Here is a 21112-nt window from a genome sequence, read left to right on the forward strand (position 1 = left end):
TTGTACAGAGGTAGTGGTGGAGGAGGCGGTAGTGGGTCCGACGCACCTGAGGGGTCCGGGAGCCGTAGTGTTCGCAAAGGTGGTGGAGGAGGGGGAGGAAAAGGGAGACGGAGAGGGAGGGGTGGAGGAGGAGGTAGTGGGAGTGGTGGAGGAGGTAAGGTGAGGAGGGGGAGGAGGGAGAGGACCCCTTCTCCTGTAGAGGAGGAGGAGGAGGAGGAGGAGGAGGAGAGGTTGGAGGACCAGGGGAGCGAGGAGGAGGAGGAGCACGTAGAGGGGGATGAGGAGGAGGATGAGGAGGAGGCCGAGGAGGGGGCGGCAGGAGATGAGCGGGTGGTGTGGTTGCGTGGACCGTCGCAACTCCCGTGACGTCCGATACCTCTAGCGAGACGCCCGATGATTCGGCCACTAGAGTCTAAGTAAGTATGTTAGTACTTATTTATTATGCATTACATATATTTAAAATTGCAATACTAACTAAAATTTTACTTTAAACACTCTTGCAGGGGGTGGTTTTTTGTGCAGCCTGGTGAGCACAAACGGAAGCCCAATGGTATATTGGGTCTTTTGTGCCGGCTGTACTTCCCCGGGCTCGTGATGCATCCCGGGGTTCTGGAGCCGGCATACACGTGGGACCACTACATGGCCAGCCCGGATGCTACTGATCGCGAAGGAAGGAACTTCACCACCAAAGCGAGGCGGGTGGTCGGGGAGTTGTGGGTAAGTCATCCTCGAACTAAAATGGTTGAAATATCGCATTCTGTTTTAATTTTTGGAATAATGATTGCAATTATCTTGTGAGGAAGGCTATGAGGCCCGGGCGAATGAGCTTGCTCACCAGGCTTGCTACAAGCTGGTGAAGGACATGCACTAAGAGGCGCGTGTCTAGGCCGTCGTTATGTACTGCGCCGAGTTCGAGAAGAGGAGTGTCAAGAAACCAGCCGCAAGGGACATCTTCCTCACGCGAGACCAGTACTTAAGGGTAAATAAATGCCATCTCTACTCATTTTTCTTGTATTTTCTATTACAATATGTCATGCACTTCATTACGTTTAGGTGCCTCCGAACTGGTGCGCAAACAAGACCGAGTGCTGGTCTATGATGGTGGACAAGTGGATCAGCGAGGATTGGGCCCGCCAGCACGCCTTATGCCGGGAGCGCCGCTTGATGATGCCGGGTCCGGCACATCATCAAGGGAGCCTTAGCCTCGGCGAGTACAAGAATATTTGGGTAAGTTCACTAATTTCTTCATTCTTTCTAAAGCTATATTTTTTATTCTTACTAATCATCTTGTTGACTTCTTGGCAGTCGGAGTCTCATCCAGGCCAGTCTTGCAACGACTTCACGGCGTACGCCATGTCTCACATGGGCAGGGCGACATCGGACGTGGCCTACAACCCGGCGGCTCCACCAGAGGCCTACACAAACCCAAGCATCCACGCGCGCATCAATGCGTACGCGAAGGTGGGAAGGGCGCTCCACGGGGAGACTTGGGATCCGACCACCGCGCCACTCTCCGGAGAAGCCATCATGAGGGCGGGACAAGGGAAGAAGCACGGGCGGTACTTGATCGCCAACAGCTTGGTCGACACGGTGAGTACGCCCAGTCTCTCGCAGCTTAGGGCAAGTACCACCGACTCGACCCCACCCATACGCCCATGGCCTGAGACTTCAGTGGCCAGCGTGCACCAGAGACAGGTTAGTTTAGATTTAGTTGTCGTTCTATGATTAAAATGAAACTTTGCTTCGTATTGTAACATGGAGGTTTAAATCTTGTAGGCCGAGATGGAGGCAAAGTTTGAGGAGGAGAGGAGGTGCCGAATGGAGATCGAGGCCAAGCTGGAGCAGGAGCGGAAGCTGAGGGAGGAGTAGTCGGTTATGTTGCACAGCATGGTCACCTGGATGCAAGGACTTGGCGTGTCGATGAACTATGCGACGCCGCCTCCTCCCTTCGCCTTACCAGCTCAGCCTTACTTTTCTGCAGGACCTTCTGACACTCCCGTGAGTATGCTTTGTTTGTAGATATTAATTATTATATCTTTGTTATTCTTACTCAATTTATGTGTTTCTATTTGCAGAAACAGTCGTGGAACGCATCGAACGACCCTCCTCCGGACCAGAACTCGCCGGCGGCCCCGTGGCAATCTTGGCCACCCCCCTCCACCTGACCGTGAGTGATTTGTAGTACCCTACTGGACTTGTGATGTGATGGACTTGTAGTATCCTTGTGGACTTGTGATGTGATGTGATTGACTTGTATTCGGACTCTATCTATGTGATGGACTTTCAGACTCGTTTTATGTGATGTGATGGACATTATCTTGTGTTATTTGTATCGATGCTATTGTCGCAATTGACAATTATATATTTGTCGTTATAACTGCCTGTAATTACCCCTGCATTTATATATATATATATATATATATATTGGTTGTATTTGTATCGAAAAACAGAGAAAAAAGAAGCAAAAAAGAAAAATAGGCCACTTTGCCGAGTGATTAAGCCAATACACTCGGCAAAGTGGCCTTCCACAGGACAGAACGACAGTACTTTGCCGAGTGCTAAAACCCTGGCACTCGGCAAAGTTTCAAACATTTGCCGAGTGCCAAGATCCAGCACTTGGCAAAGCGGCCACGTGGCGCCACTCTGGGCCGGCACTTTGCCGAGTGCCAGACTCCGACACTCGGCAAAGTGCCGGCCCAGGGTGGCGCCACGTGGCTGCTTTACCGAGTGCCCGAAATCCGACACTCGACAAAGATCCCTTTGCCGTGGGAGACTTTGTCGAGTGGCGTTTGCCAAGTGTAGCACTTGGCAAAGAGTTTGCCGAGTGCAAACTGGCCTTTGCCGAGTGTAACCGGCACTCGGCAAAGCCAGTGAATCCGGTAGTGGCAGCTAGAATCTGTTTTTTAGGAACTATTGGAGATGATTTTCTTTTTTTCTCCTAAAATATTTTTAGGAGTTGGTAAACATGGACTTTTTAGAAGAAATATTTAAAGAACTTTTGGAGATGCTCCGCATGCATGGCTGACAGCGAAGCTGGTTAATTATTAATTACTTTAACTTTTCACACACTCCGCTCGATCTGATCAAAATCATGTCAGGGATGAACTCCGGTCGATCCACACCACTCTCGATAAGTGAAAAGCTTTCGGACCAATCTTGGAGCCCCACTTGGCAGTGTTATAGGTGCATTAGGCCAGTCTCAATAGAGAGTGTCATATGAGGGTTATAAGCATTAAATATTATGCCACATCAACAAATTTATGAGGAGAGAAGAGATGGAATGTCATGAAATGAAAGAGAAGGGTGATCACTATGACTCTCCGTTGGTACAGTTATCAAATTTACAGTCTTGGTAACTGTGCGATGAACCTCTCCACTGAGGCTGGCCTTATAACATCTGACCATAACAATAATAAGATCAGTACAAGACAATCAGCCAGCAATACTTTTCTCTCAGAACAAATCAGCCGCCAGCTACCAACCAGAAGTACTTTTTTCTCGAAACAAGTCAGCACCAGCCACCAGCCAAACGAACAGAACGAATCTTACTTTTCAAGAAAAAATATTGCATGCACCTAGCACCCAACATTGAACATTTGCTAAAAAGAATAATATTGTTTCTTCAGTACACCTTTTTGCCGGTGTTTTCCCTTGTGCAAATCGCAGAAGACGTAAATATAACATTTTTTAAGTAGAAAAAGGATCCGCACGCAACCAAGTTTTAATAATATTCTCAAATTATATGCCGATTATTAATAATAGAGGAAAAGTACACAAATGTTAGGAAGTAATCAAAAGCAAAGTTTATTAATTCCTCTCCATTTTTTTTGGCATAAATATGCAAGGCGATGACCTCCAATGTATACACTGTGACATGTAGTTTTGCTATCAAGTTGGGATCAAATCTTATATCAGGGGCTGCGCAATAATATATTGTTTGTTTCACCGTCTGTCGTATCCAGGATGAATATAAGGTTATTATCGTCAATGAAGCATTTGAACTTACGTAGGTAAAATCATCCGTTAGGTGTTCAAAGTCCAAAACCTGCGCTCCGGATCTGGTGTGTCCGTGTGTGATAATATATTGTACCACCTTGCTCAACTAATTTCATGCTAGAAACAAACATGTTGATCAACCAGTTATATCAAGTGGATCTCACTTTGTTTGAGAAAGAGAACTTTTTATATCTGCCAGTTATATCAAGTGGCTTTACAAAGCCAATTACAACTACTGGAAAACGAAATTTTCCTTGCGTGCCGAATTTCTCTGGGGTTTTTTCGTGTGCACACAGGAAAATTCGAGTTTCTATGAAGGTGAGAACGCTTACCCATCTATCCTCACAATGCAAATGGACTTCTTCTTAACCGTGCAAACAATGAAACAATTAATCCTTAAGCCAACTCCACGAACTCTAAATACGAAGCCCGCGTACTGTGACGACAATTAGCTCTAAGAGCGGAATTTTTTTTGGGTGCAGCAGTCCTGCAAACCCAAGCGGCAGCGTATCAAGTGAAAAATGTAACTCCTGTGCAACCTTTGCAAACTCTACGCAAGACAGACCGTAGGATACTCATCTAATGGATAAGATTAGAGATGAGGTTAATTTGCACTTAAGCACCCGAACTCATCCTTGCTAATACCTTTTTCGCACTTAAACCCCCACCGTACGTCCGTCGGTCCGTCCGCCCGCCCGCCAAGCCCCCGTCCTTTCGTCTGGCCGCGCGCCGTCGTCTTCGTAGGGCCGGCGCACTCCGCCTCGCCGCTCCCTACGCGCCTCCGCCCGGCTGGCTCGACGTCGCTGCCGGCCGGAAGAGCTGCGCTTTCTACCATCTGTCGTCGCCGGCCGCCGCCGCGGTCGTGTCCCCGCCCGTGCGGGTACCTGAACGTCGTTAGGTTTTGGATTTTGAATCCTGAGCCATGACTCTCCTCGACTACCGTTGGCTGGAACAGCTTCGCCGACAGGAGCAACAGCCAGCAGAGCGGCGCTCCTCAAGTTCACAGCATGCATCACCATCATCCCACACAAGTACAGAACAGACAGTCTTGTGGGAGGCCTCAGCTTGTCGAAGCTAGCTGTGGGAAGCAACCATGCACTACACGTTCCCTGGCCTGCCAATCGATATTGTAATCTGAAACTCTGAAAGATTGTGACTGCAAATATGCAATGGAATTGTACTGTGTTATCTCATTTGATAATGAGATTTTTTTTGAGTGAACAGGAGGAGCAGGAGCTCCTACTGGTTATATATATAAATTAAAATAGGTACAGAGTGAGTACAAAGTTTAAGAAACGTAAAAGCAAACAAAGAAAATGAAAAAGGTTACAGAGAAGCATCTAGCCATGAAGACATAGAAGATTGACGCGAAATCTTTGCTCTTAGAATAACTAAGGCAAACTCTTTTCTAAACCGACTCTTAACAGATAACAAGTCTGGTTGAATTCCTCTGAAAATTAGATCATTTCTTGCCATCCAGATGCACCAACTCATGATGATGATGATGTCCATGAAAAAACCAAGCCAATTTGATCCTTGAAAGACGATAACACCTGAAAGGGTTCAGCTGCCAAAATATGTAACTGAAAGATTGAGTCAATTTGATAATGAGATTGAGTCAAGTGGAACCATAAAATTGATGTCAAACATGTCTCAGATAAGAAGCTCTTGTTGCTGTTCAGATAAGAGCATACAGGTTTAGATTAAACTGTTCCCAATGCGAAAACAAACATGTCCGTTCAGGAATACATCCAAGTATAGGGATACAGGTTCAGAATAAACTTAAGTTCATAGTTCACGATGATGATGGCATGATCCATGGCGGCGACGACGGGACCAACAGCGACGATGGGTTCAACGGCGCCCGCCCGCTGGTCCTACGCAGGGTCCGTCGCGTTGGAATCTGAAACGTCGCACGTGCCGGATTCCATGGCGGCAGCGCGGCTGAACTCCAGAACGGCGGGAGGCGCAGCTCGACGCACGGGCTCGGGCGCTCGGCACGTTGTTCACGGGAAGGCGCGCAGGGAGCGGCTCGGCGGAGGGCGGAGGGCGGCGGCCAGACGAAAACGACGACGGCGGCGGCGTGTTTTGTTCGCGAGACGAAAGGACTTAGGGCGTGACGTTCAAGGGCTACGGCCAGCAGGGCTCCAAGCCTCCAACCTCCAACCACCGGCCGCATCGGCTGCACGCACAACTCTGGCGACAACACGACGTTCAAGAGGGCTCAAGGCGTACTCCAACGAATTGAAGGCGTCGAGTTCAAGGAATACCAGAAGTCCAGAACATGTCCAAGAACCAAGATGGAGGTGTCCAAGACGGCGACCGGGCATCGGCAGCCGAAGTGGTCGCCGGCCGGAGCCAGGGAAGTTCTTCCGGGAGCGTGACCTCATGACGGGCAACGAGATAGATGCCAATGCCCGACATTGCCGACGAACGACAAGCTGCTGCACCGCGCGTTCCTGCCGAGGGAGATTGCCACGAAGATACCGTTCGAGGAGAGCGCTGTGTCGGCGCTGTGTCGGCACGGCGATGCGGCATGTGGTGGCGTCGACGGTGGCTGAGTGCGCGCGCCCGCCCAGCCGCGCGTGGTGAGACGAAGCGGTGTGCGACGTCAGCGGCGGATCGGACATGGTGGACATCGCGGTGCAGTAGTTTGGGTGACATTCGTTCAGAAAATCTGGTGATAGATCATAATCAAATTACTCTGTGTTCCTCCTTTTGTAGATGCTGCTAACTCAGTCATGTTGTCATACGTCTTTATCAACTTTTCTGCGTTCAGTGCATATATATCACAACATAATTGAGAGTCAGCAAGAGAGTAATTGAGAATGAGAGGGAGCGAAGAGGCGAACAGGGCGACTCCGCCGCCACCTCCGTCTTCCCGACGGGATCCTCGCCGCCTCGACTTCAACTACCTCTCCACGGAGGAGGAGTCCGACGAGGAGACGCGCGCAACGCCGCCAGGGCCAGTTGTGCTGGATCTCGAGGATCTCATTGAGATCACGCGGAGCAAGCAGGAACCAAGGAAGCGGAAAGTGCAGATATCTGGGCGACGCCTGCCTCCGTTCGTCCCCCCGAGAAGACCACAGCCGATTCCGGCGGAGGTGAGCTATCCGCATCTCCATCTGGATCTCGAGGGGGATCAGGGGTACCTGGATCGGTGCTGCAGCAATGGTGAAACTCAAGGAGAAATCCACAGACGCCCAAGCGGGAGAGACAGAGTTCAAAAAAGGGGGAGGTGGACTCGGTCAAGAGCTGACAACGAGGTCCCAGTGGCAGAGGTCTGTGAGGTGGAGTAATTTTTCGGGCAGCTATGGGAGATTCCTTCTTCAGCTCCACCTAGGGCTTCCGCCGCCGCCGACTCTCGCCAGATCCTGACCTGGATCCGGCGTGACCTTGTTGAGCAGCGGAGATTTACAGAGCTTGATTGCTTCCCAGTTTCTCAGAGAGATCACCTGAAGCCGGTCCGCAGTGTGAAGCTGGGAGAGAGGGAGTGGGGTTGTCGAATCAGGCCACGATTGGAGAAAATTGAAGCGGTGATCATGGCAGGGAGGGGATCTGGGAGGGGTGGACGCGGATGGAGACCGCCTCTGTGACCGCCATACGAGGAGTACCCTCCTCCTCCACCCCACCATGGTTTCCACCAGGGAGCCAACCAAGGGTATGGGCCTCCCCGCCAGGGAGGGCCACATGGCCCCTTCTTCAATCAGAGGGACAACCCCAACCAGGCTAGGGCGGTGACACAACTAGTTAATCATCTCGGCAAAATCCAGGAGAACAACAAGAAGAAGAATCAGGAAGGGAGCAGCTCTACAGCTGAAGAGGAAGGGGTAAAAGCAGCCAAACAAGATAGCTATGTGGATGTGATTTGTTATAATTGTGGAATCCCTGGCCACCACAAAGCAAATTGTTCTAAGCCAAGGATTTGCTTCATCTGCAAAAAATCAAACCATGTGGTGGAGGAATGTCCAGTCAAGAAGCAGGAACACAAGAGTGCAAAGTATATTGGGAGTGCTGCATCTGGGTTGGGCTTCTACAACATTGAGATACCAGAAACTGAGGATCAATTGATGGTGGATGTCAACAACTGTGGCAAGGTGTACATTGATACTGGAGAAATCACCAAGGAAGAGTTGGTGGAGGAATTAGCTTTGAGCTTCAACCCAAAATGGCCATCGCAGATCAGACAACTTGATGAATGGTGCTATCTGGTCAGGTTTCCTCCAAACAAGAAAGTCAAGGACATGGCTGATCTCTATTCTATCAACCTACATAAGGAAGGTGTCTCCATTAAGGTGGAAGTCTGGGATGGTGATCTGGAACCACATGCCCATCTGCAGGAGGTTTGGGTGCAGGTCAAGGGAGTGCCACCTAAATGGTGTGTTTGGCCAGTGTTTGACCAAATTGCCTCAAGTTATGGCTTACTGGAAGAAGTTGATTGGCAAGGCCTATTCCAGAGCTTTTATGAGGTTGCAAGAATCAAGATCAAGTGCAGAGACCACTCCAAGATACCAAAACAAAGGCTGTTTTGCATGAAGGGTAACCTGTTTATGGTGTCAATAACAGTGGAGTACCCTTCTGAGGAGGTAAAAGGGCAAAAAGCAGATGATGATGATGGTGGGGATGGAGGAGGAGATGGTAAAGATGATTACAAAATGGAAGATGAGGACTTGCTAGATGACCCACAGGAGAGTGGGAATAAAGCAAAAGACCCAAAAACTGTGAAGGAGACAGGACAAGACCCAAAAAACCAAAATCAACAGGGGACTTCCAAAAAGCAAGCTGAGATGGCTGGCATTGAATCATTGATCAACAAGCAGGATGGTAACATAACTGAAGAACAGATCTTTCAGATTTTGAGAGAGATGGAGGTTGTTGATGAAGATGGAGCTTTTATATGGGAGGAAGATTGGACAGGAGAAACTGAGGGGGATTTTGAGGATGAGGGAAGACATGAAGATGAAGCAAGGCTGGATGACAAAGGGGATGCTGATGAAGAGATGCTGCCACTTAGACCACCCCCTCTAGCCACTCCGACCCTAAAACCTAGGTGTTAGAGTGGGGGAGAGGGGGGGCTTTATCACTGGACCAACATTCCCCCTACGGCGAGCGAGCCGCGCCGCGCCTGTGGCTGCTGGCTGCTGGTCTCAGCGAACCCCGCAGGGGAAATCGCGCAGCGGAAGAAATGCGTGGCCGGTGGGTTTCGAACCCGGGACCTGGCTCTGATACCAACTTAGACCACCCCCTCTAGCCACTCCGACCCTAAAACCCAGGTGTTAGAGTGGGGGGAAGGGGGGGCTTTATCACTGGACCAACACTGCCTGATGACATTATGCCCAAGTTTCAAGACTTCAATATCCAACTGCAGCTGGGAGAATGTAAGGGCTCAGAAAGATCAGATGGGGGGGGGAGAATCTACAGACTGGCTCTGAAGAAGATGAAGGCACAAAGGGTGACTGTGATGGTGTAGAGGAGATGGAGGGGGTTGAGACTCTGGGGAATACCAAGAAGAACAGCATGAAGAGGAAAAATGGAAAAAAATGGGGGCCAGTAGTGGCTGAAAGGAAAAGCCTAAGGACCAGTCAAGACACCAGGACCATGGAAGAAAAAGCTAGAGATATCAAGAAAATCAGGAATCTGGAGGAAAATTACATCAGGAAAGGTATGAAAAAGAAAACTCCTATTTCTATTAGCAATAACTATTCCTAGAAAAATTATTTAGCAAATGCTTTAGATATTAATATAGGGGAGGTAGATAACCTGATTTTTGGAGATGAGAGTATAGCTAGAATGCAGGATCAAAATATGAGTGGTAGCCCTCTGTTGGAGGTAGAAAACCAACTCATGGGCCGAGAGGGGCCTGAAAGAGCTAGACAGGGCAAGCACCCTGATAAAAAGGTTGGAAAATGAGAGGTGTTTTTTGGAATATTAGAGGCACTAACAAGAAGGGTAGAAACACTAGAATTATGGATATTTGTAAAGAGCACAACCTAGATTTTATTGGTATTCAGGAAACAAAGTCAGAGAGTTTTAGTGCCACATACCTCAGCTCTTTGGCAGGCAATAAGCATTTCTGCTGGAAATGGCTGCCAGCCAGAGGGACTGCTGGGGGGATTTTGATGGGTGTGGATGCAGATAATTTTGATATAGTGGATTGGTCAGTAAATACTTTCTCTGTTAGTTGTAAAGTCATGAATAAAAAAGATGGTTTTGGTAGTATGATTACAACTGTATATGGGCCTGTCTATGATGATAAAAAGGAGGATTTCCTTCTTGAGCTTAGGAGTATCTGTGATAACTGTGAAGGCCCTCATATCATAGGGGGGGATTTTAATTTAGTCAGAAGTGCTCTTGACAAAAGTAATGGGGCTGTAGACCAAAACTGGTGTGACAAGTTTAACCTTTGGATAGATGAATGTAACTTGGTTGAACTCCACCTGATGGGGAGGAAGTTCACCTAGTCAAACAACCAGGACAACTTAATCATGTCTCTTTTAGACAGGGTGTTTTGTTCCACTGACTTTGATCTCAAGTTTCCCCTAGCTACCTGTAGGGCCCTGCCAGTGATCATACTCCTATCCTTTGGGACTCTGGTGAGGGGTTTTTGTTTCCTAAATCTAGATTTAAGTTTGAAAAGTGGTGGCTCCAGCATGATGAGTTCAAACATGCTGTCACTGATCTCTGGGATTCCATCCCTGTTGGGGATAGTCATATTGATACCTGGCAAGGTAAAGTTAGAGCCTTCAGGAAAAAATTTAGAGGCTGGAGTGCTAACATAGAAACAGCAAATAGGAAGAAAAAGATTGAGCTTATAGCAGAATTTGATACTTTAGATAGGCTTTCGGAGGAGCAGAACCTATCCACCTCCCAAAAAGAAAGGATGGATGAGGTTATGATGGGGTTAAACAAGATTTGGGCTATGGAGGAAACAAAAGCTAGGCAGCGATCGAGGGAGAAACATATTAAGGAGGGAGATAGAAATACTAGGTACTTCCAAACTGTAGCTAACCAAAGGAGAAGGAAAACTACGATTCATCAAATGGTGGGCCCTGAAGGGGTAGCTACGGAGACTGTTGATATCCAAAGAATTGCTACTGATTATTATAAAAATCTTTTTAGATATGAGAAAAAGGAAGATATCAACATTAATGATGAGTTTTTCCTTGAGGAGCAAAAAGTGACTGAACAGGAAAATCTAGCTTTGGAGGCTCCTTTTACTGAAAATGAGATTAAAAAAGCTGTCCTAGATTCTTATGCTGACGGGGCCCCTGGGCCAGATGGTTTGTCTTTTATGTTTTACCAATGCTTTTGGGACCTGATAAAGAAAGATTTGATGAACATGTTTGATGATTTTTATTCAGATAAGCTTGACATTTTTAGGATTAATTTTGCTGCTATTACGCTGGTTCCTAAAGAAAATGATGCTTGCACTATGAACAAGTTTAGGCCTATCAGTTTGTTGAATTGTAGCTACAAGATTTTTACAAAAGTCTTAACCAATAGAGTTAACTTGATTGCCAACAGGCTGATTAGTAACAATCAGTCTGCTTTCATTAAAGGGAGGTACATTCTAGAAAGTGTGGTGACAGCCCATGAAGTTATTCATAGTGTTTTACAAGAGTGGGTGCTCGGGGATAGTTCTCAAACTTGATTATGAAAAAGCTTATGATAGAGTTAATTGGGATTTCTTGCTGGATACTCTGAGGAAAAGAGGATTTGGGTTTAAATGGGTTAGTTGGATTAGAAGGATTTTGCATAATGGCTCTGTTGGAGTCCAGGTTAATAATGTAGAAGGGGAATATTTTGAAACTGGGAAGGGGCTCAGACAAGGAGACCCCCTCTCCCCTATCCTGTTTAACCTAGTTGTGGATGTGCTAACCAAAATGCTTTCAAAAGCTACTAGTCATGGTCTGATCAGTGGCCTGGGAGCTGAGCTCATCCCTGATGGGGTTGTGAGCCTCCAGTATGCTGATGATACTATTTTATTTCTAGAGAATGACATAAACAAAGCAAAGAATCTGAAAAATATCCTTACCTGCTTTGAGCTCATGTCAGGTATGAAAATCAACTATGATAAGAGTGAGATGATCCCTATGAACCTGGAGGACTATGAGGAAAAATGTATGCAGGAAACTTTGGGTTGCCCTGTTGGGGCTTTCCCCATCAAATATCTAGGGATTCCTCTCCATTATGAGAAGCTCAGGAGAGAAGATGTACAACCTATGATAGACAAGATAGTTAGGAGGATTGCTGGTTGGAGGGGGAAACTTCTCTCTCTTGCTGGTAGAATTGTGCTTATCAAAACTTGCCTTGCTAGTATACCTGTGTACCTTATGTCTTTCTTTAAGTTCCCTAAATGGGCTTTAGATATCATAAGCTCTCACATGGCTAACTGTCTGTGGGATGATTATGAAGGGCATGGCAAGATTCATCTGGTCAATTGGAAATTAGTGAATATGTGTAAAGAAGATGGAGGCTTGGGGATTCCTGACTTGAAAATTTTTAATTTGTCCCTGTTGGGGTCTTGGGTAAAGAGATATATTGTAGGGGATGGTAAAATGTGGCAAGAAATCATCAGGCAAAAGTATGTGAGGGATGCAACTAATATCTTCTCCTTACCTCAGTCACAGATGTCTCCTTTTTGGAGGGGGGTGATGTGGGCTGCTCAGGCCCTGAAATTCGGTTATAGATGGGTTATAGGGGATGGGACCAAAATAAGATTTTGGGAAGACACTTGGTTTGGGACTGCACCCATGGCAGTTCAATTCTGGGAACTTTTTTGCATCTGTAACCAAACTGGGGTAACAGTGGCAGATGTCTGGGATGGGAATGAGGTAAAGCTAACCTTTAGGAGAAACTTCTCTGACATGCTGTTGCAAAAATGGTATGAGTTGGTGGAGATTGTCACAGAAATTAGGTTGGGAGATGAGGATGATGCCTTGGTTTGGCAGTATGAAAGCAATGGGATCTATTCCTCTCAGTCCTTGTACTCTGATAAATTGTAGAGGAGTAAAACCAGTTTTCATCCCTGCGGTGTGGAAAGTTAACACCCCTCCAAGGGTGCAAGTTTTCCTGTGGTTGATGTCACACAACAAGCTGATGACCACTGACAACCTCTTGAAGAGGAACATTATCAAACTGCTTCAGTGTCAGTTCTGTGGAGAAAATGAATCTATTCATCACTTGTTCTTTGAGTGTGTGGTAGCAAAAGCCTGCTGGGCTTATGTTAAGAACTTCACTGGTATCTCGATTAATTGTTACACTGATCTAGCTAGTAAATGGCTTAATAACTCCAAATTTGGATTGATCAACAGCATCTCTGCTGGAGTATGCTGGGGGATTTGGCTAACAAGGAATAGAATGATTTTTCAGGGGCAGGTTTGGATGGACATAAAAATGGTGCTGACAAGATGCTGGAAGTGCATGAATTTATGGAAACCGATGTTCATGGGCGCGTCGTCAGAAGGGGTGGGTCAATGGTGCAGCTACTTGGAGGAAGCCCTCAGGACCCCTTTGGCGATCATGGACCGATGAAGAACTTCAAGCTGGGCGCGGCATGGCGAAGCATGGTGTGAAGCTGTGCTCGACCTGTGGTGTTGCGCTCCATAGCTTTTCTGTTTGTTTTCCTCTTTGAGTTGTTCAGACCTGTTTGCTGGTGTCGTGAGCTTAGCTGCAAAAATCTTCTGCCCTCCCTATACTGCTGTAGGAGTTAGGGAGTGTTCTTTGAACTGTGCTGTAACTTGAAAACAGTTTGCCTTGTTAATCCAATGGGTCAGGGCGTTTTTGCGCCTGTCAGTTCTAAAAAAAATCACAACAGCTATTTCTATCAAACAATCAGTGCTTGGCACATATTCATCAAGTATCTACCAAATATTGGTTCGTCATAGCTTCTGCTGCTTCCTGGCTCAATGTTGTGCTGTGCATTGAGAGCATTAATAATCCTCCGCGGTCATGACCTATCTTATACTCCGTATGTGCTAATGTTTGATATGACTGAGATCATAGTAGCGATATGTTCTTAGGCTATTCTTCACTTCAGGAGACAAAGCTCAGTCCCAAGAACTGTTCGATCATCTTATAACTGGCATCAGAAATATATTGTTATCGATCAGGTGAGGATGAGGCTTGCCAATTCACAGAACATGTACCATGTCATTCAGCTCAGTATGCAGAGCACGCAGTGATGTGCAAACACCAGGAAATGTGGCTTCCATTAGCCATGTATCTCGTCACCACATGCTCGCTACACCGTGTAACCTTTGTACCAGCGTCCAGCGAAGAATTTATACAGGTGGAAAAGAACATTCAGGCACAAACTGAAAAACAGCTATGAAAAGAAACACGTGGGAGCATCAGATAATCAGTCAAAGCTTGCCCGAATCTAATGAAGATTGTTTGTCATAAATATCATATATTTAAGGGTAGCAGGAGTATTACATCCAGATAAAACAGAGACATACGCATAAAACACGTTCTCATCTTACAGGTGCTCAGTTTGCTGGATCCAGATATGCGACACAGCTACCAAATTTGACTAGAATCCAATATCAGGACGAGGGCACCAGGCCGCGAGCGAAGACCTTTATCATCTTACTATCCAGCAGAAGCTTCATGTTCAGGCCAAGCACTTCACCGTCGTGCTCCCTCCGTCCGTGTTTTGCTCACAAACACGCTTTCCGAGCGACACTTATTTGGAGACAGAGGGAGTACATAATTGTAGTAGTAGTTCTGCACAGCTGTTTAATCCACCAATCATTAGTGCCAGCAGTGGTTACAGCTTACGACATACTGAAACATTCAGACAAAAAACTACGGATATGAAAGACTCTAAACAAAATGAGAACACAACCGTCTAACGCTGCTTCTGTTTTCGCATACTGTCTTTTCCCTCCACTCACCGCTTCTAGCTATAACTCAGCTCAGCCCCGATTTTAATAAAACTTCATCACCAGTGCCCATCAAATGATGAGACACGACCAGATCATACAATAACCTAAAGCACCAGAGCGTTTCTCAAATCAACTCCACCCTCATCCTTCAAGGGGGCCAAACACAGGTAAACAGCTACTAGAGAACTACGGATGTTTAAACTTCAACACCAGAATTTTTTGAAATCCATGGACAATGCATCTACAGCATTTGTGACTTTCTGTTTCGTATGAAATAATTAGAAGTGCTTAGGGACAAGCAAAAACTACACCAAAGATCTCCATATGAGCCAAAATAAGCACATCTAAACAAAGTCAAATCCATCACAAAACAACAAAAGGAACGATGATAACCAATCTACAAAGTAAAGGCTTCAAACCTTGCAACCCATCAGCCCCAGTAACTATGCTGCAAGAAACCTAGACGAATCGACATTTCCCAGTGTTGATCTTCTCCTCTTTCCACAAGGTATTGCACAAGCTTCTAATTGCATATGTTCTATCTGCTCTTACCTACCACCAGACCGTCCTATTGAGCCCATCACATTTTCAAATGTAGAAATAGCCTCTTAAGTTCCCTCGGTAACCCAGTATTTACGAACTAATAAACTCAGCAACTCGCTTTTATGAGCCAAAACATGCCAATGGCACATCCCCTTCTACTGGTAAATAAATTCCAAAAGAGTGCCATTACAATCATTAGAACCAAATAAGCAAGAGCTCAACAAGACTTGCTTCATGATGCCATAAAACATTGGAATAAATCAACAGTAGGGGTCCATTAGAAAGCACAAAGATAAATATTTAACTAGCCTTCATCCACCTTACAACTATCCTTCCTACGGACATAATAATATTGCAATCCAATAAAGCAAAAGTGAATATATATGATCTAGGGGCACGGGCAAACTCGAACCGAAGACGTACCTTTTTTTTTTCTCTTCCAGTTGTTTCGATGGTTCGTCTGGGAAAACCCATGCAGCCCCCGGTCGGGGATTGAGATACGCCAGGGTATCAGTGCGAGACATGAGGCGGCTCAGCAACTCGGACATGTACCAAACGACGCCCAAGGGCACCGCGACGGCCGCGGCGCCGACGGGAGCGGACAGCGCTGCAGCGCGGGCGCCTCGGTGCATACGGAGTAAGGCCAAGGCGACGGCGCCGCCGGCGATGAGGTTCAAGGGGTCCTCCCTCCGTCGCGCGAGCGACATGGCCGTGTCCACGGAGAACAGCACGGCCGAGAAGGCGGCCATCCAGCCGGCGTGGCGAGGAGCGTTCCTGAGAACTTCCTGGGCTCCGGCGGCCAGTCGGGCGCCGCTGGGCGAGCCGCGGAAGCCCCTGATGAAGGGGACGACGCAGCCGTACGCTCCACCAAGTATGAAGCCATCGCCAACGGAGTGGATGAGGCGACGGCGGTGGTCCGGGATCTCGCCGTAATACAATGGCGTCGACGAGCTGATCTGCTACGGATCGGTCGGAATCAGGCTGTGATTTGCGGCTTCGTGTGTGTCACGGATCGAGAGGGATTGGCTAGGGATTTGAGAACCGAAGAAGAAGAGGAAGGGGAATTCTTTGCCGTCATGATAGGAAGCCGAAGACGATTTTCCGCCGCTTTCTAATATTGTTAACGTGTGCATATACATTTTCAATCCAACATCTGGCCCAATAAGGCCCAGTAAGGCCTTTTTACAGCGTTACGTAACTGTCGGCTGATTTCTATTTTGCGTCTGAATTTTTTTTTTTCAGTCCAATAATCCAAATAACCAATAAGTGCAGTCTCAACCCACTACATCAGCTAGTTTCCATAGCATTAAATAGACCGTCACATAAGCAAAATAATGGCCCTATTTAGATACTCTAACATGGTTTCTAACTCTAACTCTAACCCCAAACTAACTCTAGCTCTAGAGGTGTTTGGATGACAGGGTTAAATTGACAATAAATGCGCTTTTTCAATCATTAGGTGTGGATGGAGTGAGAGAGAAAAGTCACTTTTTGGTGAGCCCCACGAGAACTAGCTCCAATAAGCACCTTTTGGGTGGGATAGTTTTTTAGGGTGGATTAGATGCAAATTAACCCAATCTAACCCATCTGTTTGAATACTTTAGGGCTAGTTAGTGCTAAACTAGCCTAAACTAATTCTAACCTATGGATCCAAACAAGACCAATGACATGGTAACAGAGTTATTGACAGGAGAGAAGAAAATGGGTAGACATTATTTCTCATGCACGAAACGATGTTGCTGTAACATACCAAAAATCCCATTCCCGGATGACTCGACGGTAGCTTCCGAATGATCCGGTGGTACGTCTTTTAACTCACTTGAAAACTTATCCACTCCCTCTCACTCTCTCATTCTCTCCCTCACTGCCTCCTTTCCTCCTCCTCTCTTCTCCCACCACCCATGGAGGAGAAATCCTTCTTCCCACCAAATCCACCACCACCCTCTCCGGAGATCGCCGGAGGACATCGCCGGAGAGCTTCTCCACCACTGTAAGGATCACCGGGGTGTCCGACTCTAAAGGAGGAGGGGGTGAATAGGGTCGCTAATCGCTTTTTAACCTAGGGCTCAAACTACTTGCATAAGATAAACCTAACACGTCCTATACAAGCTAGTTATGACTAAGGTTTATCTTTGCTACTCTCTACTTACCCCAAAAAACTTGCAACCTATAGCCAATCCTAAACAAACTAACTAGGAAAGTAAAGGCACGCAAGATAAAGTAAATGCGGAAATGTAATATGGTAAGTAAAGAGGTAAGTGCAAGAGGGATGCAAACTCCCGAGTAGACACGGTCATGTAACGTGGTTCGGCACAAACGCCTACGTCCACGGGACACCGAGGCTCTTCCGATCACCGTCTTGCACTACGCTACCAAGGCGATGCCGGCAAGCAAAGGCAAGTGCCCACAAGACACCAAGTCTCGTGCACCGCCACCGTCTCTCTCGATCACCCAGCCGAAATCCACTATGGAGTTTCTCCACCAAGGAGGGGGTCTCCTCTTCCCCCGCACAAAGTGTCGTTGCCACTCCACACCAAGTCGGAGGGTCACACGATGGATCACAAGGATTGCTTGCCGCAGCAAGACTTCTCTCAAGGGAGCTCTTGCAAGAACTAATCCCTATTACAAGCACTAAGCACTCTCACAAGTGTGCTTAAGCCTATATGATGTACAATGAAGTTCTAAGATGGTTGGAGATGATCTTTTGCTCTTGTATACCTCCTTGGTCTCCAGCTCACTCAATTGAGCCGTGGGGTGGCATATATATAGCCCACACACCCTAAACTAGCCGTTGGAAAAAAGGCTGACAAAAAACGCTATCACCGGTTAAACCGATGCTCCCGTTTTTGTCATCACCGGTTTAACCGGTGAGTGCATTTTCCAACAAGCCGTTATACTTCAACGGTTACCTTAATCGACCGACGTAATCAACCGATGCAGCGTCGGTTTAACCGGTGAGTGTAGTTGCTGAAAAACTAACTCTCTGGACAACTGCATCGACGTTCACTAATATCTAGCGTCGGTTCATCCGGTGTATAGATTTTGCCTTAGCTACTAAGTTCATTGCACCGACGTATTCAACTTTCCTGGCGTCGGTTCAACCGGTGTTACCAAAACTCCTAGACGTGCTCATATCTTTTCAGGCCTAGCTACGTCTATCTTCTCTTTGTCATCACTTGAACCTAAAAGCCTGAGAATAGTCATCTTAACAATCATATTAGTCCAAGTGTTGTGTTGTCTATATCAATCACCAAAACATTATATTGAAATATGGCATGAGAGGCCATTTTCGCTACAACCACCCCCCCTCCACTTCTTCCTCGTCGGGAACCAAGGAGAAGGCCGTACCCAAGCTTTTCCTCTTCATCTCTCTCAAGCTTCAAGTGAAGGACGTGCTCAATCTACTCCGACGCCGCTCTCCATCAACTTCTAGCACCTCACCAGAGTCCAACCCATCACTGGTGAGCTATCCCCTCCCTTGAATCGCTCTCTAACCTCTTTTGATTTTGGATCAAGCAAACCTAAAGTTCCAAGCACCATGGATGAGTTCGAGCTTCTAAATCTTGTTTTCTACCAAATCTATCACTTGGAATCACCTTGAGAGACTCCTAGAAACCTCTTAGAATAAAAATCCCACCCAAAACCGTCGTCGGAATCGCCGCCGCCGAACTTGCTGCCACTCCCGGGTGACCCGACAGTAAATCCCGGGTGTCCTGGGGCATCTCTGTTCGTTCTCGAGTGACCCGGCCCAAAATTCCGGGTGACCCGAAATCTTTTTTTTTCAGCCTACCTCCCATCTTGCGAAATTCATATAAAATTGCATATAGCTCAGAAAAATGTGAAACAAATTTTGTTGGTTTTCTATAATGTCAAGAACATGCTAAAAATAAGTTTTTTCACAAAATAAATGCTTAATTTTCTGAATTAATTATATGAGTGTTAACCTTGTTAAATGCTTAGTTAATTTTCTTTTAGTCCAAAAATCATGAAACCAATTTTGTTAGATCATGCTTGAGCATATCTTTTCTCATATCATTGCACTCATTTTTGGCATATTTATTTATCATGTATCATTAAATCCGTGTAGAGACCGAAGCACCGGAGCAAGAGGTCGACGAGTCCCAGCAAGACCCCATCGTCGACGATGTCCTCGTTGATACCCAAGGCAGGCACCTAAGCATCTTTTGAACCTTATTTTGGATCAACAAAGTATATATGTCTTGTATGTGCATAAAGTCAATATTTGTGTATATGTTTGTTTAGCTCATATCTTTATGCATTGTCCTTCCTTGATCTAGAATACCCTTTTTTAGGTGAGTATGCTTGCTTATGTGTCACGTTATATAATAGCTTATTTATGCTTAGCTTCGGTAGAAGTCGAGATGTGGCAAGATCACCACCACTCGTGTGTTATAGATTATGCTTGTTTCAAATAATACTTGGATAGATATGGATGGTTTAAAATTTGAGCTACTTTGAATGATGATTTTAGACTTGAACAAGTGTGCTAGGCCAAGTTGAGATTGGAGCTCTCTTGGCTAGACTTGTTGTGTTGATTAAGGACTAACTTTGTAGCTGGGCTCTTGAGCACCTTTTTCGTACAGACCACATGCTGATTTTTGGGTAAGGTAAGCTAAGTAGCATAAGTCGCACCGAGCCTTGACCGGATTAAGTGCGGGGTGGGATGAGGTGTGATCAAGCTGCGTCCGGTGCACCTCAACAAGGACCAAGTCATTGAGCAGCCACAATGATGAATAAGACACCAAGGAACCAAACATCCCCAGACTAATTTCGGTGGACATGATTGTACAAGGTGTCCGAGTATGAACCATACTCTACCCAGATGGAAAGGTTGTACGCTGGACCCAAGCAGACAAAGTTGGGATGAGAACGGCTGATATACGTGTGGTATTGGTCATGGGAATTGGTTGAAAGGCAAGAAGGTTTATAACCCTAGTTCATATAGTGAAATTTGCCTAAAATGGAATAAAAATGGTTGGTTTCGGTGGAAAATTGTTGTACATGGTAGCCACACATGGCTCCATGTTCATCCGGGTTCAAACGGACCATGTTGCGGTGAAAACGGACGAAAAACGTGTGATATAGGTCATGGGAGGCGAAAACCTAGGCCGAACGACCATTCGGTATGTAACCCTGGCCAAAAAATGGAAATGGCCCACAACGGGATGGAAACGGTTCATTTCGGTCCGAAATGTTGTACATGGCACCCGCACATGGAACTATGTCCATCCGGGTGGAAACGAACCATGCTAGGGTGAAAACAGACGAAAAACATGGGCTATAGGTCATGGGAGGCGAAAACATTGGCCAAACGACCATTCGGTATGTAACCCTGGACAAAAAATGGAAATGGCCCACAACGGAATGAAAACGGTTCATTTCGGTCGGAAATGATGTACATGGCACCCGCACATGGAACTATGTCCATTCGGGTGCAAACGAACCATGGTAGGATGAAAACAGTTGAGAAACATGTGCTATAGGTCACGAGAGGCAAAACATAGGCCAAACGGCCATTTGGCATGTCAACATGGCAAATAAGTGGAAACGTCCCAAAACGGCCCAAAAATATGAAATCAGATTCAATGCGGAGAAAACGAGTCAAGAACGGGCGAATTCGGCCTCCGGAGGTGATGGGAGGGCTGGGTTTCCGATACCTCACG

The 21112-nt window shown here is 46.5% G+C and overlaps 2 protein-coding genes across 2 annotated transcripts; both read left to right on the forward strand.

Annotated features, from left to right (window-relative positions):
- The first annotated feature begins 1087 nt into the window (after positions 1 to 1087).
- Positions 1088 to 2066, forward strand: LOC120667400. The gene is made up of 3 exons (XM_039947481.1): positions 1088 to 1211; positions 1306 to 1695; positions 1777 to 2066. Exons 2-3 carry the CDS (start codon positions 1354 to 1356, stop codon positions 1867 to 1869), a joined length of 435 nt encoding a protein of 144 aa, XP_039803415.1. The 5' UTR covers positions 1088 to 1211; positions 1306 to 1353; the 3' UTR covers positions 1870 to 2066.
- Positions 2067 to 9164: 7098 nt separating this feature from the next.
- Positions 9165 to 13819, forward strand: LOC120664534. The gene is made up of 2 exons (XM_039943799.1): positions 9165 to 9658; positions 13369 to 13819. The coding sequence occupies exons 1-2, from the start codon at positions 9472 to 9474 to the stop codon at positions 13569 to 13571; spliced, it is 390 nt and encodes a 129-aa protein (XP_039799733.1). The 5' UTR covers positions 9165 to 9471; the 3' UTR covers positions 13572 to 13819.
- The last annotated feature ends 7293 nt before the right edge of the window (positions 13820 to 21112 follow it).

Source organism: Panicum virgatum, chromosome 3N (assembly GCF_016808335.1).
Source record: "Panicum virgatum strain AP13 chromosome 3N, P.virgatum_v5, whole genome shotgun sequence".
Taxonomy (NCBI): domain Eukaryota; kingdom Viridiplantae; phylum Streptophyta; class Magnoliopsida; order Poales; family Poaceae; genus Panicum; species Panicum virgatum.

Bases quoted from the DNA above. Each gene is read 5' to 3' on its own strand.
- LOC120664534 (XM_039943799.1), top strand. From the start codon at position 9,472: ATGGAGGGGGTTGAGACTCTGGGGAATACCAAGAAGAACAGCATGAAG. The intron at 9,659-13,368 runs GTATGAAAAAGA...ATGATTTTTCAG, and splicing joins GGAAAATTACATCAGGAAAG to GGGCAGGTTTGGATGGACAT.
- LOC120667400 (XM_039947481.1), top strand. From the start codon at position 1,354: ATGTCTCACATGGGCAGGGCGACATCGGACGTGGCCTACAACCCGGCG. The intron at 1,696-1,776 runs GTTAGTTTAGAT...TAAATCTTGTAG, and splicing joins CCAGCGTGCACCAGAGACAG to GCCGAGATGGAGGCAAAGTT.